The sequence below is a fragment of the Aedes aegypti genome, chromosome 1 (assembly GCF_002204515.2).
Source record: "Aedes aegypti strain LVP_AGWG chromosome 1, AaegL5.0 Primary Assembly, whole genome shotgun sequence".
NCBI classification, from domain to species: Eukaryota; Metazoa; Arthropoda; class Insecta; order Diptera; family Culicidae; genus Aedes; species Aedes aegypti.
Genome location: NC_035107.1, coordinates 96,117,829 through 96,142,925, shown reverse-complemented (window position 1 = coordinate 96,142,925; position 25,097 = coordinate 96,117,829). Strand labels below are relative to the sequence as shown.

At 38.5% G+C, this 25,097-nt stretch overlaps 1 protein-coding gene across 1 annotated transcript in view; it reads left to right on the top strand.

Moving 5' to 3' along the window:
- LOC5570418 (muscle-specific protein 20) overlaps positions 1-25,097 on the top strand; it is a 184,286-nt gene that overhangs the window by 144,188 nt on the left and 15,001 nt on the right. Inside the window, exon 2 of the mRNA XM_021843077.1 lies at positions 57-268. Coding sequence (XP_021698769.1) covers positions 57-268 — 212 coding nt within the window. The remainder of the gene's footprint in view (positions 1-56; positions 269-25,097) is intronic.

Below are 25,097 nucleotides of genomic sequence, written 5' to 3'. Positions count from 1 at the left end.
ATGTTTCTCATTTCATTAGTTTTATCAATTTCCGCACTTTTTCCGTGCTCTTGCAGGTTGCCGGCAAACGCGACAAAGACCAGGAACGCGAAGCGCAGCACTGGATCGAAACGCTGCTCGGTGAGAAGTTCCCTGCCGATCAGCTGTACGAGGATTGCCTGCGCGACGGTATTCGCTTGTGCCGCCTGATGAACCGCCTCTCGCCGGGAATCGTTCCGAAAATTAACACCTCCGGTGGTGACTACAAAATGATGGACAACATCAGCCAGTGAGTATGCTATTCACCATACCACTTCAACACCATTCGCTGCAAATAATGGTGAATCTCAACCACCTCTACTCGAGTCTGTGCTCCTGGTCAACCGTATCTCGTCTGACACTGTTTGATTGCGCGCGCGAGGCACACCGTTGTCAGATTGGCAACGGCTGCGCTGTTGCGAACGCGTTTCGAGTTTCTTCCGAACCGAGACAGACTGTGTGCGATGTTGCCTAGGTAGCACGACTGTCTGCTGCAAAGGCCTATTCCTCCCTACTCGAAGTCCCTAACAGTGTGAGAGAAATGTGCTATAAGTTTTTGCTGTGCGGAACAGGTTCACAAGAACGAAAGGAGGTAAAGTTATGAGTCTCACTTGCACTTAGTGAAAACACAAAAGTGCGGAAACAAGTTTCTTTCTGCCATCTGTTCTCATATCGCCAATGCCAGTACCCCATCACTGTACGGAACCTCTACAAGGGCTGCGCTCCTAGTCCGACATCACGGCCATTCTTGTTGATCAGGTGTATTGTAGTCGCACTAGCGCCGTATGTCACAGCCAACCCGGGAGCATCATGACAGCTGCAGTACACAAGGGTGGAACTGGCGGCTCTTTATTGCTACCCCGACGTGTCGCTGGTTCTAAAATGTAAACAACCATACAAAATAACGACCAAACAATGGTGACGGCGTAATCAATTTTCTCGCAAACATCTCTTTTGGTAATTTAGCAGAATTTTCTGATTAAATTGCCAACAGCGCACTGCATTAGCACGTAGCAAATAACTGCTTGCAAACAAATTCTTTCAAGCGCATTGATTACCTGTAATTTTGCGAAGAATGATTTTTACTTTTCCGCGTTAAGCCTTAAAACTGGTTCTGGACTTAGGTTGGCGGCTTTTCAATTTTACTCCCAGTTGACAGCCGCCCTCCACCCTTGGCAGTACAACGTCAATGTACCGAAAAATTTTGGTCCGTGGTACTGTCATACTCAATGAAATCATGGAGTGTGCTCAAAATAGGGCGTAAACTAGAATTATGCTTGATGGACATAGAAAAAGTTTAACATTTTTTGTTTGGCATTTGTAACATCATTATAAACGAGTGATCACCAAATCGCGATTCTCTAAAAGGATTTGTACGGTCATTGGGAAGATTTTGTATGGCCCCACGAGCGAGTTTTGTATAGTGGTGTGATGTTGCTTATAGTAACCGTTCCTTTGTTTACGAAATTATTTTTTGACCACTTGACAATTCAAAGCAAGACAAATTTGTTAGGGATCGTTCAAATATTACGTAACACAACAAGGGGAGGTAAGGGATATTTTGTAGTGTTTCGGTCCATACAATAAATTGAAATTTTCCATATAAAACCTGTTACTTCAGGGAGGGAGGGGGTTTAATTTGGCAAATTTCTTCATTACGTAATATTTGAATCATCCCTTAGATAATTAAGATAATCATTAATTTATTGGAAATTGACTGTAGTTATAAGCTTGAAATCAATCTGAGATCAAATCAATTTTCTTTTGCGGATTTGAACACTTTTTTTTCTCATACTTACCACCAGATGTCTAAGTTTCAATTAGATAAGCCTATTGGATAAAGTATCCCGCTTGTACGAACGCTAATATCACCAAAAATTAGCCCACTTTTACAAAAAGGGATCTAGTGATCTGACGTTTGACTTGGGTCGCTTGATATGGACTTATCCACCGGTGCACTAAATTTACTCAGTCCAAGAATTTTGACACTTGACCGAAACACGTGGGAAGCATCTACATGACCCGCTAAAGTGTCAAAATTCTTTAACCGAGTGAATTTATCACACCGGTGGACAAGTCAATTGACCGGACCAAAGCCAAACGTCAATTTGTTGGATCCCTACCAGAAAGTAAGCTAACTTGTGGCGGCCATTACCACTTCTAAAGAGCTGGATAGTTCATCCAATGGACTTATCCACGGTCTTCTTTTCTTTTGATTTTTTCCGATCTAAATATGTTTACATAAAATGACATCCACGCCAACACGAATGTTCACCGGATGAACAATGCGTGGATGAATGTGCAACGAAATCGTTTATTTTTCTGTATACATCGCCCGCAGTAAAGGTTTTCTTCACGCTGAAAGTTGCAGCGTGACGTCATCGTATCAGAGATGCATTTTGAACGCTCATGTTCTGTGAGCGTTCACAAATTTGTGAAATATTTGTACAAATGTTCCTTTGATTGCTCTCGTGCTCATGTTCAGTTTTTTAACAAACGCAAGGATCACTAGACTGATCGCGGATTGGTGTTCTTCAAAATTTTTGACAAGCTCTCTTTTACTGTTTTGACCTTACAGTCCCACGATTCCAACACACAATCTACATCTATTGTGGATCCGTTGATTATGCCATGGCTGCGTCCCAACAAGGGAATGATACTCGCTAATTGAAACTAATGAAATCCGGGATGAACGGTCAAGAATCACGCATATAGATAGAAAACCATGTATTTTCGGAAATGTATATCCGTTTTTCGGCTTTGGTTTCGGAAAACCGGAAGACAGTTACGATCAGATTCGACGTGGATAAATTGTAGGCGTGGTAGCGATATTGAAAAGCTTGTTAGTGAATAGTGAATATAAGTAATTTGTAATGCAATAAATTTCCTAGTATTCTGAAAATTCCTTTGAAAAATAAAGGCAACTTTTGAAAATAAAATCTATGTTTATTCAGGAATAAGTCAAATTTTTTTCAAGACCGCTATTATATTTTGCGCTTTGAAGGAATGCTTTAAAGACCAATCAAATAATCGTGCCAATGAAAACTTCAGAATATGGGTCAAGGATTGACGATATAAGAGATGTTTTGAGAAGGGCCATCGCTCGGTTACTAAAGCGTCATTGATTGTTGATCGTTGTTTAGTTATTAGTACGACTCTGAAATAGAAATGATATTAAATAAATAACTTTTCTTTGATTAAAAACAGTTTTTAACTTGAAAATAATGAACTGGAATGCGTCTGCATTTGCACCGTATTTGTATCGATGAGAACAACGAATGACGAATGAGAGTTCTGTGATTAAACGTAACAAATTGTTTGAACTTGAACACGGCTCTCGTGTGCACAAGGTTTGAACAGATCATTAACAGAACGCGTTCAAATGCATCTCTGCATCGTATATTAGTTCGTATTTAGTTGCAAATAAAAAAAAATATCACTTTTCGACATGATTCGATTTCAAATAAAAATATAAGGACACCGTCTTCAGCCATTTAGATGCACGGAATGTAACTTAACACTAGACAATGGATAAGGATGCTCCAGTGGCACATTTGAGAAACATTCCTGACGAAACGTTTCAATAGCTGAAGCGGAAATCGAACCCACACCCAATGACACGATGCGCTTAAATGCCTTACGACACTAACCGCACGGCCACGAGGCCCACAATATTTTATTTTATTTTATGTTACGGCCAGCGCTTTTTTTAGGGCATAATAGCGATCCACAAATCAGTTAGGCTGTATTGTGAGTAATTTCTTATAGATTACTTTTCCGCAAAACAAAGCACTAACACGTCATTAATCTTTTCACCGAACGAATTGGTACACTCTTAACACAGACAAACAGACGTAACACTTAGAACAAATCTGGATCAAAATCATAGTCACGAGGACATGTACGCCCAATGCTAAAATCGGTGTGTTTGGCCGACACGCCAACAGATGGCGGTAGTGTGTAAACGTCAAACACGAACAAAAATGATGCGAGCGCTGCGGGTGGCGGATTGGCCACCTAAAATATTTTTGAATTGACCGTTAAAAAGGTGGTCCATGGACAATGATGAGAGTGTGACGTCTGTTTGTCTGTGCTCTTAAGTTCATTTGGTGCTTAAACTTGGTGATTTTATTAAATTTATTTCCATTGGCAGACGAAAATATCAGACTCGCCCTTATTTCATTTCATTCCATTTGTTGTTTTGCACCCGTCAACAACGAAACAAAATTCCGATCTGCCATAGTGAAAAATTGTGCCGGCAGCGGTGGATGGCCCCATTGTTTACGTTGAAAGTAGGTACGTGAAAATTGCGTTATCTGTCACTTCGCGGGGGGGTTGGTCACAGCTCGTCCGACCACAAACTCAAATCGCGAAAAAGACCCGACCGTCTTCACAGTTTTCAGTTGCCATCACAGTGGACCGAAGCGCGTGCCATTGCATAGTGGTTCGATCTAGTACAAATATTATTAATAAGCATAAGCATAAGCATAAGCATAGATGACCGTACAATTCGTAGTTGCTACTCCGTGATTGACCAGAACAATCGAAGTTGCACAGGGAATTAATGAATGGGGCTTGGGATTAGCTTACCATTCTTCAATGTGCACAAATCGAGAGCTCAAATTTAAAAGTCAATAACGGCGCCGGCCACGTCCTTACGGTCATCGGGGAAGGGAAGGAATGTTAGTGTGACTACCGTTGTTACTAGAGACCGAGATCACCTCTGCATCTCCACGGTTGTCATGGAGAGGATATTGGGTTAGTGGGATAAGGTAAAGATCTGGGAGTCACCAATGTTTGGTGATGCGATCCATGATATAATCACGCCTAACCGGATTCACGAAATAATTCTCGATTACTTTTTCAAATCGACGTAAGTAACTTTCATACGGTTTTGAGAAAATTAATTCAGAAGAATCATAACCTGTCTTCTAAAACTGTTTTAAAATGAATCACCTTTTTAACATTTTTTCGCAGTGTACACCACTTAAATTTTGCATACAATCAGCTCGCGTTCAAAAACTACGTAGTTTCTATTATTTCCCAAAACAAAATTATACAAAATGATAAGCCGTTTCATCAAGTTACTTTCGACGTTTTTCTATCAGTGTAAAATCGGCTTAAGTAGTGTTTTGTTTTGATTCGTGGTTAAGTCACTTTGTCTCTCCATACAGCGGGTCGGCGAAAGTAGTGGTTAGGTTGCGAAAGTTGAAAATCTTACTTTCGTCGTTTTGTAAATCCGGAAATTAAACGTTCTAAAAGTGAAAAGTTGAGTTGGTACAGAGCGGTACGTGTAGAATTCCGCCTGCTTAACACATAGGATCGATAAAGTAAGTTTGTATACTTTTTTGACTTGAGTCTGTATGAATAAGTTTTCGAGAATTCGATAATCGCATTAAACGCCGAACAAGTGTTCGTCACTCGCCCACGCAAGAGCAAGCGACGCGATCAATAGATCAAACACTACTAGCGATCCGCGGCGCTTTTTCATTTCTCTGAGCGAACGACGCGCGACAAGTTTGATCCTGCCCCCATCGCCCGCCCCCGCAGAAGCAAGCGTCAAGGTCGAAGGATCAAACACTACTAACGAACCGATCACTTTTTCACCGCTTCACTACCGACGCGCGACATGTTTGATCCTGCCCTCATCACCCGCTCCCGCAGGAGCAAGTGTCAAGGTCGAAGGATCAAACACTACTCGATCTAGTACAAATATTATTAATGCCGACAAATACCTCAAACTGGCAAATAAATACTGTTGCTTTTGATGTTAACTACGTCTTACGGCAATATACTGGGTGTCAATTGAAAATCTAAAATGTTGCGACCGTCACGAAATTATGTAAGATTTTAAATACTAATAACTCAGCCATTTATCGGTAGATTATCAATATTTTCCCACCAATCGGTCGGAAATTTATACAACATTTTACTCAAATGGAGAAAACTTTTGATTTTTTGATTTTTGACTATAGGCTGTCGAAAATTGGGAAAATGTCGATCGCTTTCTTACGCAACCAAACTCATTCATATTGTCTTGCACGATTCCTTTGGGTTGGGAAGCGCACTATAAAAGCGGACCATTTTCAGCTTCTTCGCTCATTCTTCTTTCGATGTTAACTACATCTTACGGCAATGTACTGGGTGTCAATAGAAAATCTAAAATGTTGGGACCGTCAGGATATTATGTTAGAGTTTGAACTAAAGGAAGGCTGCAACTATGAAAATCGACTGAAATTCAAATGCAAAAAATCACTTGGTGTAGTTAACGTCATGCGGTCGTGTCTTGTACACAACCCCCTTTGATTTTTTGCTTAACTTAACGCACATTATAAGTGCTTTTAGAAGTGCGAGATTGCGAATAAAAGTGCAGAATTATGTCAGATCGATCTGGTATATTCACCGCATAAGATGACGAATAAACGCGACGAAGACATCAAACCGATCTGACGTAATCCCACACTTTTCTTTACGATTCCCCACTTGTAGGAAGTCAAGTTTCCAATGCAATTTATAATATTTGGACGTGTTTTTGCCATATTCCAGTATTATGAACTTTTATTTTAATATTTTCTCGTTTTGGACTGTTGATTAAGAGAAAAATAACCATCATCGCTTTAAAAATTTCCACAATCAATTTAATTGCTCAATATCGAAGCAATGCTCAAGAAAATCTATCATTGCATTGTACATGCTATCTGAAATGCGATGATAGATTTTGACGCTGTGTAACGTCCTTCGGCAACATATGGGCAACCAATATATTTTGGACCCCTATATATTTTGGACCCCCTTGGCGATTTTCCTGCAAATTTCCCAGTTTAAATCGAAAGACCAACTCAATTTGCATGCCATTTGGAAAGATAGGACTATTCCGCACTTGCAGCAACCGTTTGTATAAAGAAAATGTGTTTATTTTATCTGAAATTAATTTAATTTAATCGGTGCATCCATGCAACCGTTACAACACGTTACACACAGAAATTGGAGCCGTCAGAAATTTATCAAATGTAAACAAAAACTTTTTTCAAATTTCTGGACAAAAAGCGTAGAATTTCTTCGGTTTTCTATTGTCGATCGATTGGTTAGACTATGGGCAAGCATATTATATATCCAGTGTCATGGACTTTGTCGCCAAACGATAAAAAAATGCCGGGGTCCAAAATATATACTTTGAGGGTCCAAAATGTATTGGTGTGTCCAAAATAATGAAAAACAGTGCTTCACAATTCAATTATTTTCGACGTTTTTTGGATCCTACATGACCGTATGGGCATTTTTATCTCGTAGAGGAAGTTTTTCTCTACATTTTGACATGTTCTTTGACTTGGTTACGCTGTGCAAATAATTAATTGGGACACAAAACTAAAATCACTTCCCTAGGGGGTCCAAAATACGACCGTTACCATGGGGGTACGATTCCAAAAAACGAAAAATTGAGCATGTAACGAAAAATGGTCAGGTTTTGACCGCTAATAACTCAGTTATTTATCGATAGATTTTTAACATTTATACATCAATCGATTGGAAATTTATCTACGCGTCGATCCACTATTGATTATTGACATCAAACTATTGAAAAATCGTTGATGGTTGACCTCTTTCTTATCTAACGTTCATTCACGTTCAAGCACATGTTTGGCCTCCGCTTTGCACTATAAAAGCGCACCGGTCCTGCTTCTTTCCCTCATTCTTATTTTTGCCATCAGACTGTGAACACGTTCGGAAAGCAAGTCGTGAGTGTCTTTTGCGTCCTCAGCTCAGTTTTCAATGGAAAGCGAATATAGTAACACGCATATTAATCGCTATGGGGCGTAGTCCCACTGTGTTCCAAGCTGAAATACAAGCCATCATTGACTGTACAAATGTTTGTCTCAAAAGAAACTATAAGTTTGCAAAGATCTGTATTTTCTCAGACAGTCAAGCAGCTTTGAATGCTATAAAGGCATTCACATGTAGATCAAAGTTAGTGTGGGAATGCATTCTTTCTTTGAAGCAATTGGCCAGTAGGAACGAAGTTACATTGTACTGGGTGCCCGGCCATTGTGGAATTGAGGGGAATGAAATCGCCGACAATCTAGCAAGACAGGGTGCAGCTTCTAGCTTTGTCGGCCCTGAACCGTTCTGTGGTATTCCTGAGTGCACTCTCAGGATGAAACTGAAAAATTGGGAAATGTCCATGGTAGAATCCAATTGGAACGCCACGGATACATCCAAGCAAGCGAAAAGATTCATAAAACCCAGTCTAGCTAAAGCCCGGGCTATACTGAATCTTAATAAAGGAAATCTTAGGGTAATAACTGGCCTGCTGACCGGTCACTGCCCAAGTAGGTATCATCTTAAAAATATAGGAAAAATACAATCCTCTGAGTGTCGTTTTTGTCAAGCTGAAGACGAAACTGCTGAGCATTTACTCTGCAACTGCGGAGCATTGCTTAATCAAAGAACGTTAACATTTGGAAAAGGGTTATTAGAGCCCTTGGAAATTTGGCAAGGTAGTCCTAATAGGGTTATAGACTTTATAAAACGAGTTGTGCCCAGTTGGGACAGTGTGACACATCAACCAATGTCTATCACATCTCAATTGTGAAAGGATATTTGATGAGCACCAAATAAAATATGGGTCACACCACAATATTCCTAAATAATGAAAGCAGTGGTTCAAAAGGCTCTACAGATGAGGGAAAAAAAAACACGCATATTAGAGCCTCCGCGACTGAAGCCGCTCTCTTCAGTATACCAGCATCGTTTTCGGTAAGAAACCCGTCGCTACCAGCCAGTGCTCCGCTGTCATTGCCATGTGGGAGGCTAGCGCAGCCATTTTGGTTTATCGGATCGAGCGGCACAACCGTCGCCGTCCACGCAAAGGACCAGCAGTGAACTACGCGCTGATGGCCTCCCAGATTTGACGCGACAGATTTGCAGCTGCTACGCGATGTCATCCAACGACGAAAAAACATCGCGATAAAAATTTCTGTCGCTGTGTCGTTGTGCTGCCAAAACCGCTGAAAAATCGCGCCGCCGTGATTTAGGCACGCTCCTCTAATAGTGCATGCAGCAGAACAGCAACAAAATCATGGCAACTCTTCGTCTCTGTAAATAGAACGCGTTGATTTGAGGAGCCTCACAGTGAAAACAGCAACAAAACGGCTAATCTTCAGTTTGGAGAAGCCCGAAATTTTGACTGGCTTTCAATATCATATTACTGTATACAACGGCCCATTATGCTATATGCTACAAAAGAGTTAACGGGAAATTTACTTTCAACGCAGTGGATAATCTTTCTCAATAATTCAACTCGATAATATCGAAATTGAAAATGTGCTAAATGTGCACCCTTTCATTGCGCATTTCTTTTAACACTGGACTGGACTATCGCAGAAATTTTTACAAGTGTGGATTGCATCAGATTGGGTCGGTGTTTTCAGCGAGCTCATTTTTCACAATTCAAAGAATAATCGCTCTGAAAACACCAACATGATTCGATGCAATTCTACACTTTTATTCACATTTTCGCACTTATGAAGCCACACTTAGCAGTCCCGTTACCAGAAAGAAATACACAATTCAGTGACCAGAAAGAAATACACAATATAATTAAGAATTTACCATTTTAATTGCAAATTATTTCAACATTGTCGACCACTTCTCCATCGCGTCTAAGCATTTTACACGGGACATGTAAATCCCTAGTCAGGATATCATTTTCATATACACAATTGGAGCATTGTTTAATCACAAGGTGAAGCGAAGAGCACGAATGAGAGGCGCATAATCTGTTGTTCTAGGAGTATCAAACAAGCTACCTTCGCCAGATTTGGCTCCATTCATTTCAAGCTGGAAAGTGCTCGTCTTAAGAAGTTGATCGCCAAAGCTACTTGCGCGTGGAATTCTTTCCTATCATGAGCCTTTCAATTAAGCTTCTGGTTTGTGAAATCGCTTAACATTTCTAGATTGACCTGAGCTTCCACTACCCTGCGATCACTACCTATTCCTGTTGGTGTGCGCTGTCCACGCCACCGAACATACAAATTGGCCAAAACTTACGCAATTTTTGTCGTTTTGTTACTGCTAGCAATATGATAGAACCATCTAGCCTTAAGATATAGTTAATATGGTTCTTCATGCAAACATTTTGTTAGTTCGAATTTGAAACCTCAAACTTGAAAATGACACGAAATAATTAATTAATAACAATTGTTATTTTATCGTAATATTAAACATTTTGCTTCTAAACACAAGTTGAAACAAACTACTAAAGTCTTTCAAAATTATGTTTATAATCTATCTCGACGAAAGTGTTACATATTTCTTCAGTTGGTTACTTAGCACAAGACTTAGCATCATTATCACTATTCCAGATAGCCCGGTGAGTGGTCATGTTCTCGCAAGTCCGGAACTATATCAATATGGATATCGAACTTCAAGATTTTTAAAAGTGATCAATAATCTTAAAGTTCGATGCACAGTGATTTATGATTGAATATTTTAACCAGCATGAGCGAAAGCAATTGATTGTGCATTAAAATTTTATACGAGAGTTTTGTCAAGCAAATCACAAACAGTTTTTCTCTCGGGAGAGAATTTAATGATTGAGGATTTAGAGTGGTTTGGGTAAGTGAATTAAATCCTGAACTTCAATTTGAAGTCAGTTGGTGGCAATTAAAGGCAATGTCTTACGTCGCACTAATTACTACAAATAAATAAATTTAGTTTGAGTATATCAACACTGATTTTGAAAGCAAAATCATGTCTAATGTCATTAAATGGTACAGTACTAAATTCGGTTATTCATTTATTTTTGACCAAGAGACGAACCAGCCAAGCGCTGAAAGTCTCTTTAATAAAGACAATAATTATTATTTTTGACTTTTTCATGTTAAAACTCGAGCGAAACAGGCTGAGTGACGTTGTAGCGATTACTCGTATGCACAATACTTCTGGTTCAAATGCGATCATTTGTCCACAAAGCACAAAACGTTGGTTTACGTAGTCTTGTAGATTCATCCCGTAAGCGCTCGAGAAGTCATCTTCTAAAATCCAGCTATTAATTAATTTATAGACCTCGTCCGCGGTGTTCAATACCCTAAGTTGGTGGAATCCACAATAAGTCATTCCAAAAGCGGATCTTTAGTCTGCTTTGGTATATTTCTTTATGGAAAACTTGTTCCATCTCACTAAATCTGTAAAGTTAATATCATAATTGGTATAACTTTAGCATTTTTCAAATAAAAATCTAAAAACTTATTGTAAATAAAATTTAAAGTTTACGATCGCCTAGCTACTGAGAACAGCACATTGTAAAAAAACATCTACTAAATTCATAAAGTTGGAATGTTCTATGTGGGCTTGTTATAGAGAAGTATGGTTTCAAAAAAATGAATTTTACGTAATTAATTGACATTTCCTTGATCAAATGAAGCACATCGCAGTTTCTTGAAAAATCAGTGTTATAAACTTAAAAATGCAGTGAATCTGCTTCAGAGTTAAGAATTTAACCACAAAAGTGTTAAGGAAGCTGAGAAAAATATTACCGTTTGGAAAATAGGTTTTGTCTGCCTTCGAACTACTGTGCATTATTATTCGTGTCGTGAACGAACCGGCGCAAACACCTTCTCCATACATCCTGCAACCCTAGTATTATGTGATGATTCGCGTGTTACGGATATTTTCGGAAGCTCAGAGGCCCCCTGAAAAAATGTCGTTGAATTTCGCTGCATGGGAAAAATATTGTCGGTTTTAGCGGGAAGTCATAATCTTCCTGCATCAGTTTCAGGAAGAGGCACGCATGTGATCCTGGTGCGAAGTTTGGTAAAAGTACTACCACAGCGCGAAACCACTGTCGACGACGATGGCAGCAGCAGATCAAGTTGTCCCTCGGTTCTGTCGACGTGACAGTCGGCCGCAGACTACACAAAAACGAATCAATCGAATTTTGTTGATTTGACATTTTGCTCCGTTGAAATAAAGGGAACGGAACGAATCTCCTCCGTCTTGTCGTCGGTAACGTGACATTTGTACCGGGCCTTACGCTGTTGCAGTTTTGTGTCGATAGTCAGTAAAATTTTGACATCAAACCAGGAGCCCATGAACGTTCGGGGACTTTTCCTGCAGTGAAACTTTTACCCAAAAAGTGTCAACAGTAGTTCTATCGATCGCTGATAGCAGCAAAGCAACGCTGGAAGAAGCACCAATAGCGGATGTCCACTGTTGCGCCCTGAATTCCTGTTAGTAAGCAATCAATCACCGTCAATGCCGGTGATAATGTGCGTTCATCATGAATGCTTTCGGCGTTGATTATCGTCGATTTGTGGAATATGGACGGTAATCATCGCTGGTCTCAGCCACATGGAGGTAGATGATCGAATAGGGCAAGATATTGAAGCCGACGGAAATTGATACCCATCATCATCACCATCAACTGTAATCACTGCTGCCAGCTGGTCCCACGTCCTTGCAGTGTGGAGTGACTGCGGTTGATCCTTGGATTGGTGAAGTTGTTGAAGAGAAAGGGATGACAGAAATCATGCTGTCAACGTTGTCATTAAAACATCATTACCGACGTTCATCACCATCAATTTCAGCGGCTGGCTGGCTGCTGACAGACTTTGGTACCCAACGTTATGTCCAGCCCACCCTATCCCTATCACACGTTGGGAGTGAGCTGGTGATTCCATAGAAGTATAGTAGAGTTGTGCACAGTGTGGCTTGAGTGATCCAATTATTTCAATGGCAGGGGAAGGTGGGTTACATGAAAAATACATTATTTTGTTATGGCTATAGCGGTCATGCGACTCATAGGTAAAGGAAGTCTGTTGAGATTTTTGCAGATTATAATGATGATTTTTACGATTTTTGGGCATTAATCGTAGTGTGGAGGAGCTGAACTTTCAAAATTAAAGTACGGAAGAAATGGATATTGATATCGCACCTAGTATTCCGGCAAACTCTAAAATTATGAGGGTCTCTGTCGGGGATTATTCTTAACAGTTATCGATATGAGAATGGATATGGTAATTCCTACAAAGATTCTCTTCAGAATCTTTAGTGGTTTCCTCCTGTTTCCTCTAGTTATTCTACTTTGACGTTTTTCCAGGAATCCATGGGTTAAAACTATAGGGATTCCATCAGATATTCTTTCTGGAGTTCAACCAGGAAGTTTAGGGGCGGTCCATTAATTACGTAAGGGTTTAAGGGGGGAGGGGGGGTCTGAGATTTCTTACGCGCCATACAATTTATTTTTAATTTTCATACAAAAAATCTTACTATGGGGGGAGGGGGGGTTGAAAAACCCCGAAAAATGTCTTACGTAATAAATGGACAGCCCCTTATCAATTCTTCTTCTTGGCATTACGTCCGCACTGGGACAGAGCATGCTTCTCAGCTTAGTGTTCTTATGAGCACTTACACAGTTATTAACTGAGAGCTTTCTTTGTCGAAGTTGCCATTTTCGCATTCGTTTATCGTGTGGCAAAGTACGATTATACTCTATGCCCAGGGAAGTCAAGGAAATTCCCATTACGAAAAGATCCTGGACCGACGGGGATTCGAACCCAGACACCTTCAGCATGGCTTTACTTTGTAGCCGCGGACTCTAACCACTCGGCTAAGGAAGGCCCCTTCCTTTTATTGAATTTTATCAATAATTCCTCTAAAAATTATCTACAGAATCAACCAAAAATTTCTCCGGGGATAATTCATACCTTTAGGTGGCATTCTTCCAGACATCCGGCACTGTGGTGGCCACGAGCACAGAAGGCCTTTCAAATAAACATAAGGAAAAAAAATCTTTCAGATACTTCTCAAGAATTTAATCACCAGAAATTCCTCCAAGAATTTTACCAGGACTTTTTTAGGGCTTCCTCCTAGGACTCTTCCCTAAATTCTACCAGGAGCTGTTTTCTTTTAAATTATTCTACAGAGTCCTCCAATAAATCATTCAGTGCTTCCTTCAATAATTCCACCAAAAAATTCCCCAAAGACTTATTCAGAAATCTTCCAGCGAAACTTCAGGATTTTCTAAACAGATTCTGTAAGGATTCTTTTCCAGTGATTCCACCAGGAATTCCTCTAGAAATTCTTAAAGAGATTGCTCAATGAATCCCTCCCAATTATCAGGAATTCCATCAATATTTCCACCAGGAATTGCTACTACCAAAAATTTTCCAGTGATTCTTCTAATGATTTCCCTAGGAATACCTCCAAAAAATCCTTCAGCGATTAATCCAATCATTCTTGCAGGGATTCCTACACGCTAGATTTCGCATTTCGCTAGAAATTCTTACAGAAATACATGCAGAGATACAGTGGTTCTGCTCAGAATTTCTCCAAAAATTCATCAAATAATTCCTCAAGCGATTCCACCAGGAAGCCTTCGGGGATTCCACAAGAAACACTGCAAAAAAAAAAGAAAACAAATCCTGCACGGTATTATGCCACGAATTCCTTTAGAGATTCCGCTTGCAGATTTTTCTAGGGAATCTTCAATAAATTATTTTATAAATTTATGTTTTCTTCAAATATTCTTCCTTGTATCCCTAAAGGGACCCTACGAGGCATTCGACCTGGGATTTTTGAAGGAATAGGGTCCTAAAGCCCTGCCCCAATTTTAGTGTTAAACGCTTAAGCTTATGTCAAAAACACATGTTTACTCAATTTTTTAATGTTTTTCTTTTGTTTAAGTCCAAAAAACATTTTTTTGTGATTTTTTAAATTTTGTCCCACCCGTTGGCTTAAACTCAAATTTTTGGGTGTGTTTTGTTTTCCGTGTCTCTTCTGAAATGTCAGATAGGAACAAACCCAGAGTGGTTTCATACACGTTACATGTCACCAACACTGCTTAAAGAGTGCTGGGGGAAAATATAAACAAAGATCAGCTGTTCTCAGCAAAATCAAACGGCAGTATTTTCCACCAGTAAATTCGCACATGTGTTCGTGACACCGCTCGGCGAGAGCTCAAGTGTTAAAACTTAAACCCCTGTGGTGTTTTTGTCGACTAAGCGAACGTCAAACATGATCAAAAGTGTCAAGGTTCATATTCAGAACCATTTTGAAAATTATAGTTCAGATATGTTATAGCCGTTATTTGAGCTGGAAAAAAATGCTAAAGTAGTTGAAAGAACATTCTTTTACGTGTTAATAATTAAAAACAAAAATTAAATAAAAATGTTAGGACCCAATTACTTCAAGTATCTACCAGAATTTTCCCTGAAGATTCCTAAAAAAATTTATCCATCAATTCCTTCCAGTATTTCTTGAAGGATTTTTTCCAAGGAATCCACCAGGAATTACATTAGAGAATCCTGTAGCAACCCCTCCAAGGGTTGCTTTAAAAGTTCTTCCAAAGGAATTTCTCCAGGGATTTTTTTTTTTGGAATTTCTCCAGTGATTTCTTTGGTGATTCCTCCAAGGATTTCACAATAAACTGTTCCATGCATTTTTTTAGAAATTTTCCAAAAAATCCTTTCAGGGATTCATTTCGAGAAATACTTTGTTTAATCCTCTTCAATATGGGATCCTTGAACATCATCTTGGCGGAACCCTTGGAGGATTTTTTCCAGAATGTTTTGGAAGAACCTCTAGAGGATTTTTTGTATTCCCGGTCATGGAGCATTACGTGGCTGAATTCCAGTTGCAATCCATCGAGGCACCATTAGAGGAATCCCTGGAGGATTTTTAGTTGAAATCCTAAGAGGATTTTTGGAGTGATTTTTAGTTGGAATCCTTAGAGGAAATCCTAGCGGAATATTCGAAGGAATTCCTGGTGAAATTACTGAAGGAATTCTCAGAGGATTTCCTGCAGGAATTCTTTTTTTGAATCCCAGGGGGAACTTGTCATAGATTCACTGGAGGATATACTGGTGGATTCCCAAATTACTTGTGAAATCCTCATAATAATTTCTGGTTGAATCCCAGGAGGAACCTGATAACCCTTGAGGAAACTTGGAATTATTAATTACTTGAAGAATATCGGGAGGCATTTCTTGATTGATTTAAGAAGGACTCTCAAGAAGAATTCCTGGAGGAATTTCTTGAAGAATTCCATACAAAACCCCTGGAAGGAAATTCTGGTAGAATCCCAGAGAAGAATCCGTAGTAAATAGCCTGATGGAGCCCAGAATAACTCTAGAGGAATTCCTGAAGGATCCTTTAGAATAATTCCTGATAGAACTCGAATGGAATCCCAGAAGGTGTCATGGTGGAGTCCCAGGAGTATTTTATAATGAAAAAATAGAAGTATTTCTGAAAGGAATCCATGGAAGAACTTCTGATGGAATCCCTACAGAAACTACTAATGAAATCTATTGAAATCCCTAGAGAAATTCCTGATGGAATGCCTAGAGAAACTCTTGATAGAATTCCAGGTAAAATTTTTGAAGGAACTTCTAAAGAAATTATTACAGAAACTTTTGATATTCTTGAAGAATTTCCTGATAAAAACATTGGGGGAAACCCTTATAAAATCCTTAGAAGGACTACTAATGGAAACCCTAAAAGAACTCCTGCAGTAATCCCTAGAAGAACTGATGCAATCCCTGGAGGAAGTCTTAATGGAACTCCTGACGGGAACTTTAAAGGAACTCCTGATGAAATCCCTGGAGGGATTCCTGATAATATGCATGGTGGAACTCCTTATAAAATCCCAAGAAAAAATCCTGATGGAATTCCTTGAGGAATCCCTGATACAATCTATAGAGAAATTCCAGGTGCAATCTCCAAAGGAACTCCTGATGGAATCCCTAGAGAAACTTCTGAAAAAACCCCTGTAGGAATTCCAAATGTAATCTCTGAATGAGCTCCTGATCCATAAAAGAACTCCTGATGTAATCCCCAGAAGAAATCCTGATGTAATCTCTAGAAGAATTTGTGATGTTAACCCTGGAGGAGTTCCAGGTGAAATATCCGATGAAACTTCTGATGTAATCTCTAGAGGAACTTATACCGGAACCCCTATAAGCCACTTTTTGAATTCCTTAGAAGAGTTCATGGAAGAATTCCTATAGGAACTCCTAATGAAATCCCTGGAGTAATTCCTGTTAGATCCTGATAAAATCCTTGCAGGAATCCCTTAAGATATTCTTGAAGGAACGCCTGATGAATTGCCTAGAATAACTCCTGAAGTTAGTCCTATAGGAACTCCTGACGAAATCCCTGGAGGAATCCCTGATGAGATTCCTGGAGAAACTCCTGATAGAATCCATAAAGGAACTTTATAATATCCCTAGAAGAAATCTTGATGAAATACCTCGAGAAACTCCTGATAGAATCTCAGAAGGAACTTTTGATGGAATCCCTGGAGGAACTCCTGATGAAATACCCAGAAGGACTCTGGTGGAAGTCCTTAAGATTCTCCTGATAGTATCCCTTTAGAAACCCCTTATGGAATCTCTATAGGAGTACCTGATGAAATCCTTTGGAGAATTCCTAAAGATATTCTTGAAGGAACTCCTGACGGAATCATTGGAGGAACTCCTGATGAAATCCCTAGAACAATCTTCTAATAGAAACACTGAAGGAACTCCTGATGTAATCCTTCGTGGAATTAATGGTTGAAACGCTAGCAGTACTCCTGATAGAAATCTGGGAGGAATTTTTTATGGAGGTCCTGATGGAATCTCTGATGTAATCCTTACATCAACTTCTGATAGGAACTCTCCTGATGGAGTCCCTGGAAGAACTCTAAAAGGAATTTGCCCTTGAATGGATTCCTGATGGATTCCATTTAGAAATTCGTGATACAATCATTGGAGGAATTCCGTATTGTACTTTTGATGAAATCACCGGTAAAACTGATGGTGTATTTGCTAAAGAAATAGGTTAAAGATTGTGGGGAAGCGCCAGTGGAATATAACACAAAAGAGCATGTTCTTGCAACTAATTTAGCAATTTTTCTCGCTCAAATAACGTCTTATTTAAAATTAAATTTAAAAAATTGATTCCACATATGAACCTCGACACTTTTGATCATGTTTGACATTCACTTAGTCGGCAAAAATGCCACGCACGGAGAAAATGAAGTACTCAAAAGTGTGGGAATAGGATGAGCGTTGAACCACCCCTGGTGTGGAGAGATAAGTAGAGATAAAATCATATTTTCTGGCACCACTGTAATTACTTTTTCTGTTAACCATAACCGAAGTGAACTCGAAGCGATTAAACGTGTTTTTTGTTTTCTATACGAGTTGCGTTTTTATTCTCGAAGTAGTTTTTCCTTTTTCCTCCGGAATTCGGTCGCGTTTCGCGTATCTCTGCTGCGGTTGGCCCAACAAAAAGTAAGTTTATTCCAGAGATGCATTTTGAACGCACATGTTTTGTGAGCATTCCAAAATGTGCCTTCTATTGCTCTTGCGTTCATGTTCAGTAAGTTGAACACACACATGATTACTAGATTGATCACGAAGGCGTGATCTTCAAAATCTCGAGTAATCGAGCATTCACTTCGTACATAATGTTTCTCCTTTCCCAACATCAGCAGAGTTTGAAAGATTGTTTTCTATTCCTGCATAAGATCAGATAAAGTAAAGGAATAGTAGTTTACGGAACAAGTTACAGAATGATGATTTTTACAGCACGAGTCTTAAATTCATCCTACGAGGCTTGCCGTACAACTTTTTTTGCAGTTTCGTACAAGACCACTTGAGGGTATCAGAAATGATATTGGAATGCATTCAGCACAACAATTTACAATTTCTAAAAAAATGGTGTATTATGATTCATGACGCAACTACAAACAGTTGCGTAATGAGAAAGCGTTGCGTAATGGATCATTACAGCACGAGTATCAGTTGCGTAATGGCTATTCCCGCACTGTATACTTCAGTGCAGGAAAGTAGGTCATTTCATGACAGATTGGCGTGAGGAAAAATAGCCTATTACGATGAAAAATTGCAAAAATTTATTTTAGTTGATAGTGTTATTCGAGCTCCTCATGTTCGGGCTAATGGTATTCAGGATAAAGCTATAGAATCGACTGTGCACTTCCGTAGTTAGTTAGAAAGAATCTTTGGTAAACAAAATGACGCTGGAAGTGAAACAAAATGGAAAGTAAAAAATAATGCTGAGAAGAAAGTAATTGTTTTATTTGTGTTAACAATATATAAAATAATCGTCAAAGAAAATGTTCCATTTTATCACTTTATCCGTCCATTAGGCCGTGATCGTTGGCCTTGTCACCGGCAAGCAAGATCCCCTTTATTTTGGTCATTTAGAAGGTTCAATTCAATTGCGTAAATATGAAATAGCATTTTATATTGCTTTTCGTTGCGGCAAAAGTTCTTGCATCATGCTGCAGCCTATCGTTTCACATACTTTTTTCGCACAAAACTATTCAAGTTGATCCTGAAATATAAAAAAAAATATTACGAATATGTGTACCATTCCATATTAGAAGTGTGGTATTTACCCTATGAAATGAACGTGTTCTACGATTTTGACGTGTATGGCGAGAGCAATCAATGCAAACATTATTTGTTTTGCACAACAAGGAAAAAGGTTTTCAATCGATGTTTTTTTTGAGTCAAGTGAAGAATAGGAGCATTATTTTGAAAAAAAAATCTGGCGACCATCTTGGATTTTGGCGAAAAATTGGTTTTAAGTAGTAGAATGAGTTTTTCATCTTGATAGCATTCAACATTCAACATGAGGCCACCGCTGAAAACTTAATATGCTTCCACTTTTTTTTCTGCTGTTACGCCCTTATTGGAACAGAGCCTGCTTCTCAGCTAAAACCAAGTTATTAAATGGGAATTTTCTTCTATAATGCTTCTATTGATCATCATTCGAGGACTGTTGGGTTTATTTTACGAGTGGCGTGAGATGAAAATTTTCGGTTCTCGACTCGAGTGAAGTGACTCCCCATTTGATTTGTACGGCGACCACCTGACTGTGGTTTACACCATATACAGTTAAACCTCCATGAGTCGATGTTCCATGACTCGATATCGACTCTTAGAATCATGCTTAAAGCAACATTTCATTGTTACTATGATGGTCCCCTTAAACAGCTTTCCAAAGCATTTCTGTTCCATAACTCGATATTTCCATAAGTCGATGGTCCCTTCAGATATCGGCTCATGGAGGTTTCACTGTAAGTTATTTATTTTACCAAGAATTGTGTTTATTGTACCCGTAGACACATTTAATTATTAAAAAATAGAAGAAAAATTAAAGAAGTTATCAATAAACGAAATTTATTTTTTTCTAGCATAGCATAGCATAGCATAGACTGACTGTACATGTCAATGGTTGCTACTCCGTGATGGATCGGAACTGGTAAGAATTGCACTACGATCCAAATGAATAAGGGATGGGAGTTTCCGCTTACTCTCGAAGTGCAATTTTAGCAGATCTAATATTATTGATCAATAACGGCGCCGGCCAAGTCCTTACAGTCAGTTGGGATGGGGAAGGAATGTTAGGGTGTAATGATTGTTGCTTCTAGAGACCGAGAATACCTCTGCATCTCCACAATCACCACGGGAAGGGTGTTTATTAGTGAGGGAGGAAAAGATCTGGGAGTCACCTCTGGTCGATGATGCGATCCATGGACAAGCGGGAAATATACGACTTTTGTCTCGAGAAGTTTTTGGTAGAAGCTTTAAAAAATACGTCAACATCTATAATGTCGAAAAATTCAAAAGATGTTTTTATTAATGACGAAAACTGAAAATTACATGTTTATATTTTAAATTATATGAAACAGGAATAATGCCGACACTTGTTGTGACGAACTATACATAGTTTGTTTGAAAATTACATATGAGTATTACTGTGCATTTTGTCTCGATATGGTAGAAGTTTTAAAAAATACGTCAACATTCACAATGTCGAACAATTCAAAAGATAATTTTTAATAATGTCAAAAAGAGAAAAATATATGTAAATTGAAATTGTATAAGAAAAAAACATAATGCCGACACTTATAGTGACGAACCATACAAAGTTTGTTTTAATATTACTTAAAAGTTACGCTTTCAAGAAAATATGTGTTATCACAAGCATGAAACGAACTCACCAGTTGGTAATCCATCCTCGACTGAACACAAAACTGACACTGACAGCAAAACTGACAGCAAAACGAAATTTATTTTTTTCTATAGTAAAAACTACAGTTAAATGAAAGCAATTTTTGCTGATTTGATGTTAACTGCCAGGTTTTTTTATATGGCAATGTTTTACCGTTTTACGGTGCTTGGGTTCAGCTAATTACCAAAGCATATACGGTGGAATACTTTGATGATTGTGATAGCTACCTGTACAGCACAGCGTTCCATAGAAAATAAACGATAAACCAAATGCTGAAATCATAGGTCCAACCTCTTGTGGACTTTCTGGGTAATCGTATAACTAGCTCTTCCACATCCTGCGTCCCCGTTCACTTCGTACGGAGAACGGTGCACCAAAAACAAAATGAGCCAATCCAAAACGGCGAAAAACCACACCACAGGCGACACGAAACAAATCCGACGGACGTTTGGCCACTAGGGATCCGTTCAGTTTTGGCGGGATAAATTTACTTCGCAGTCAAACCGAAATCCCATTCATCGACTTTGAATGCTGCTCTCCGGCTACGATTTTTGTACTGAGAACCCGGCCGGTTTCAAATCGGATTACGCTGTTCCGCTACTGGTCCGGGTCCCTATGGCGACGCAAACAGCTAACGAACACAGAGCAACACACTCGCCGCGAAGCTCATATACAGGATACATCAAACGGTAGCGGACAATTCCCATTATGTTAGTTTTAGTTAAGAACCATAAAATAATTTCGAACATTCTTAGTGTACTTGTAAAAGTTTTGTTCGGGAGATCATGTTCGACGGGAGGCCAGCTGCAGAAAATGGGGAGCGCGCGCTTTTTCGTGGAGCTGTTTCTTTCTTCCCCAAACCATGTGGACGGTTCGCTGTTGGTTGCGATGTGTTGCTCTTTTCAGCCTTGAATAGACGACATTCGTGGAGAACCGAAGTGCGATATAGCGAGGATGCAGGCACTTTTTTAAATTGACAGTGTCAGTGTCAGTGGGTGAAATATAAACATTAAATGCAAATTGTTTGTCTAAAACACATACTTTTCATAACTATTCCGGATAGATGTGCATAGTAAAAATTTCATGTTTCACCTCTATCCTCATCTACATCTATTACATTGTTTTAATAGTGATAAAATAACAAAATTTTAAATCATAAATACCTATCTAGGGACCATTATTATGTTGATATGTGGTAAAATTTGTTATTCAATATATTTTGAGCAAAAACATTCATCAAATTACAGCAAATATCAGTTGAATAACAAATATCGCCAGGCAACTCCCGATATTCCATATCTCGATATTAAGTTATACTGCCCATAAAAGCATAACTGTCGCATATGGAAAAGTAGGCATTGATAAAATAGCACTTAAAGTTTGAAGTGCCTTCTGATACAAATGTTCATAATTTTACAGTATATTCCTTGACTCATTCAGTACCACCGCACAGCACAGATAACTTATTTTGCTTCTATTGATCCGCAAAAATATAAACCTAAACAAAAATATTGAAAGTTCATACAGAGACAGTAATGCCTTTAATTTTCGATATGGGACTGCACGAACTTCATATTTTTCACAACATTTTCAAACTCAATGTGGTTTTCATGACTACCTCGGTGGTCCCTTGGTTTTGTGTTCTTTCAATCGATGGTATCTTCAATATCGAGTTACGGAGAGTTGATTGCATCTTGGTTTTCAATAACTGGGTCAATGGGTCATTTCACATCAAGTGTTCACTGCACGTGCAATTCGATCTAACGAAGGTACGGTGCTGCCATCTGGAAAAAGTTTTATGCGTGAAGCGTCGAAAATTTTACCCGGCAAGGTATAGGAAGTGAAAATTCAAATGCTTATATAAAATTAATTACAATAGCTATTTAAATTTTTTTCAGTACATGTTGATAGACTTTTGATTGGCTACATTATAGACACATTATTTTGATTTTTATATTTTTTCCTCAATATTCTGCGGATTCTATAGCTTATCATTAATCTAACCCCGTACAATTAACAAAAATAATGTTTTGATTTTTTTAGAAGCATTTTAAAATTGACTTCCTGTGCTTTGCCATGTAAAGAAATCGGAGCTTCACGCATAGGGTCAACTGTGGCAATTGCCTTCGTCATCGCGAATTGACCATCACCGATTTCGACCAAATTCAGTCATTTGAACCTTGCAAAAAGCCCATTTTTTATGCTTTTAGGGCCATCCTTCAGTCAATAGGACAAAAACCCGTAATTTTACTCACCTCGTATTTATATTTCCGAAACTAGCCATAGTTAGTTGGAATAAATTATGGTCGATTACAGGTTTGTATTATTTTGGTGGACAGGTACTTGGTATGGAAAGACCCGCATGTATGAATGTATATAATGCATCTCATGCAACAACCCAATATCTAATTTTGCATCACAGCTATTATAATAAAATAAATAAACCCTAACCTGTATGGCGACTAGGTTGAAATGTTTCACTGAAATATGTCATCAAATTACCAGGAAATGGCAGACAATTTCAATTCAATTTTAACGTTGCCAATCTATTTTATACCTCGGGAGTAGTGATGATTCCCTAGTTCGAGACGACTAAAACTAGCTCAGATGAATTTATTTGCGAAATTATTCATTTGTACCGTTTTGACTCATATTCCGAACACTTAAGGCCAACAGTGACTTCAAATGCATCTGATTGACATAAAATGACTGATATTGGTGTAAATTTAAATTTCTTCGCAAAGTCTAACTGTTAGCTGTTGGTTGTACCAATAAAAATGTTGATTTAATTAGTTTTGGTATTGTTTTTACGTAAATGTATGGAACAACATATTGATTCAAATGCCGAACACTGTGTTTATTCTGTCTCATATTCCGAACAGCTTGATTCAAATTCCGAACAGCACGAAAAAATCGGAATCAAATGAATAATTTCGCAAATAAATTTATCTGAGCTTGTTCTACTGGTCTCAAACTTGAGAGTCATCACTACTCCCGCGGTAAACATTAAATTGGAAACGTTCAAATTGAAATGCAATTGACTGCCATTTCGTTCTTATTTGGTGACATATTTCAGCGAAACATTTCAACCAAATCGCCATACAAAAACCGAGTGTTCGGAATTTGAGTCTGTTCGGAATTTGAGACAAAACGGTATACGATTTATACGTGCTGTTCGGAATTTGAATCAAGGTGTTCGGAATATGAGACAGAATGAACACAGTGTTCGGCATTTGAATCAAAATGTTGTTCCATTTTTTTATGTTTTGTTTAGTATTGTTTCTAAACATGTTTGAATAAACATTTTTATCGACACACCCAACAGCTAACGGTTAGGCTTTGCGATAAAATTAACATTTTCACAAATATCAAGTAACTTATTCCTATCACATGAATTTGAAGTAACTGTTGACCTTAAGTGTTCGGAATATGAGTCGAAACGGTAAATTAGGGCAGTTCAAAATTTAAAAATGTTTGAAAATCCAATCTCCCATATCTTTCTTTCGATCCTTACCATACAAATAATGTTCTGTGAAATGTTCAGTTTTTTCGGTGGTGATTTAAAAGTGGCCCAGATATAATGTAGGTTAATATGGAAATTACTATGGATAAATTTCGGAAAATGTTCCAAACACGTTAGTACTGTAATATATGTACAAACTTCTCATCCAATATTAAAAACTCATTCTTTAAGCTTTAATGAGGGATGTTGCTGAAGACACAAATCCCTTTTGAGCTAATTTTGTTTTGGTTTTTAGTAGATGTTTGTAGGGCTATAATCCCATATGAAACTAAATAATAGCAAACAAACTCATGAATATCTCTTCTCCTATCCGTCGGATTGAATAGCACTCTTCAGTAAATTTCTTCATTATGGTCTAGAGAATGAGTTTTCACTATGGGATGATAAGTTTATACTTACATTCCAGCACTAACGTGTTCCGAACATTTTTCAAAATTTTCCCATAGTAATTTCCATATAAACCTACATCGTCTTTGGGCTACCTTTAAATCACCACAGAAAAAGCTGAAAATTTCACAGAACACTATTTTTA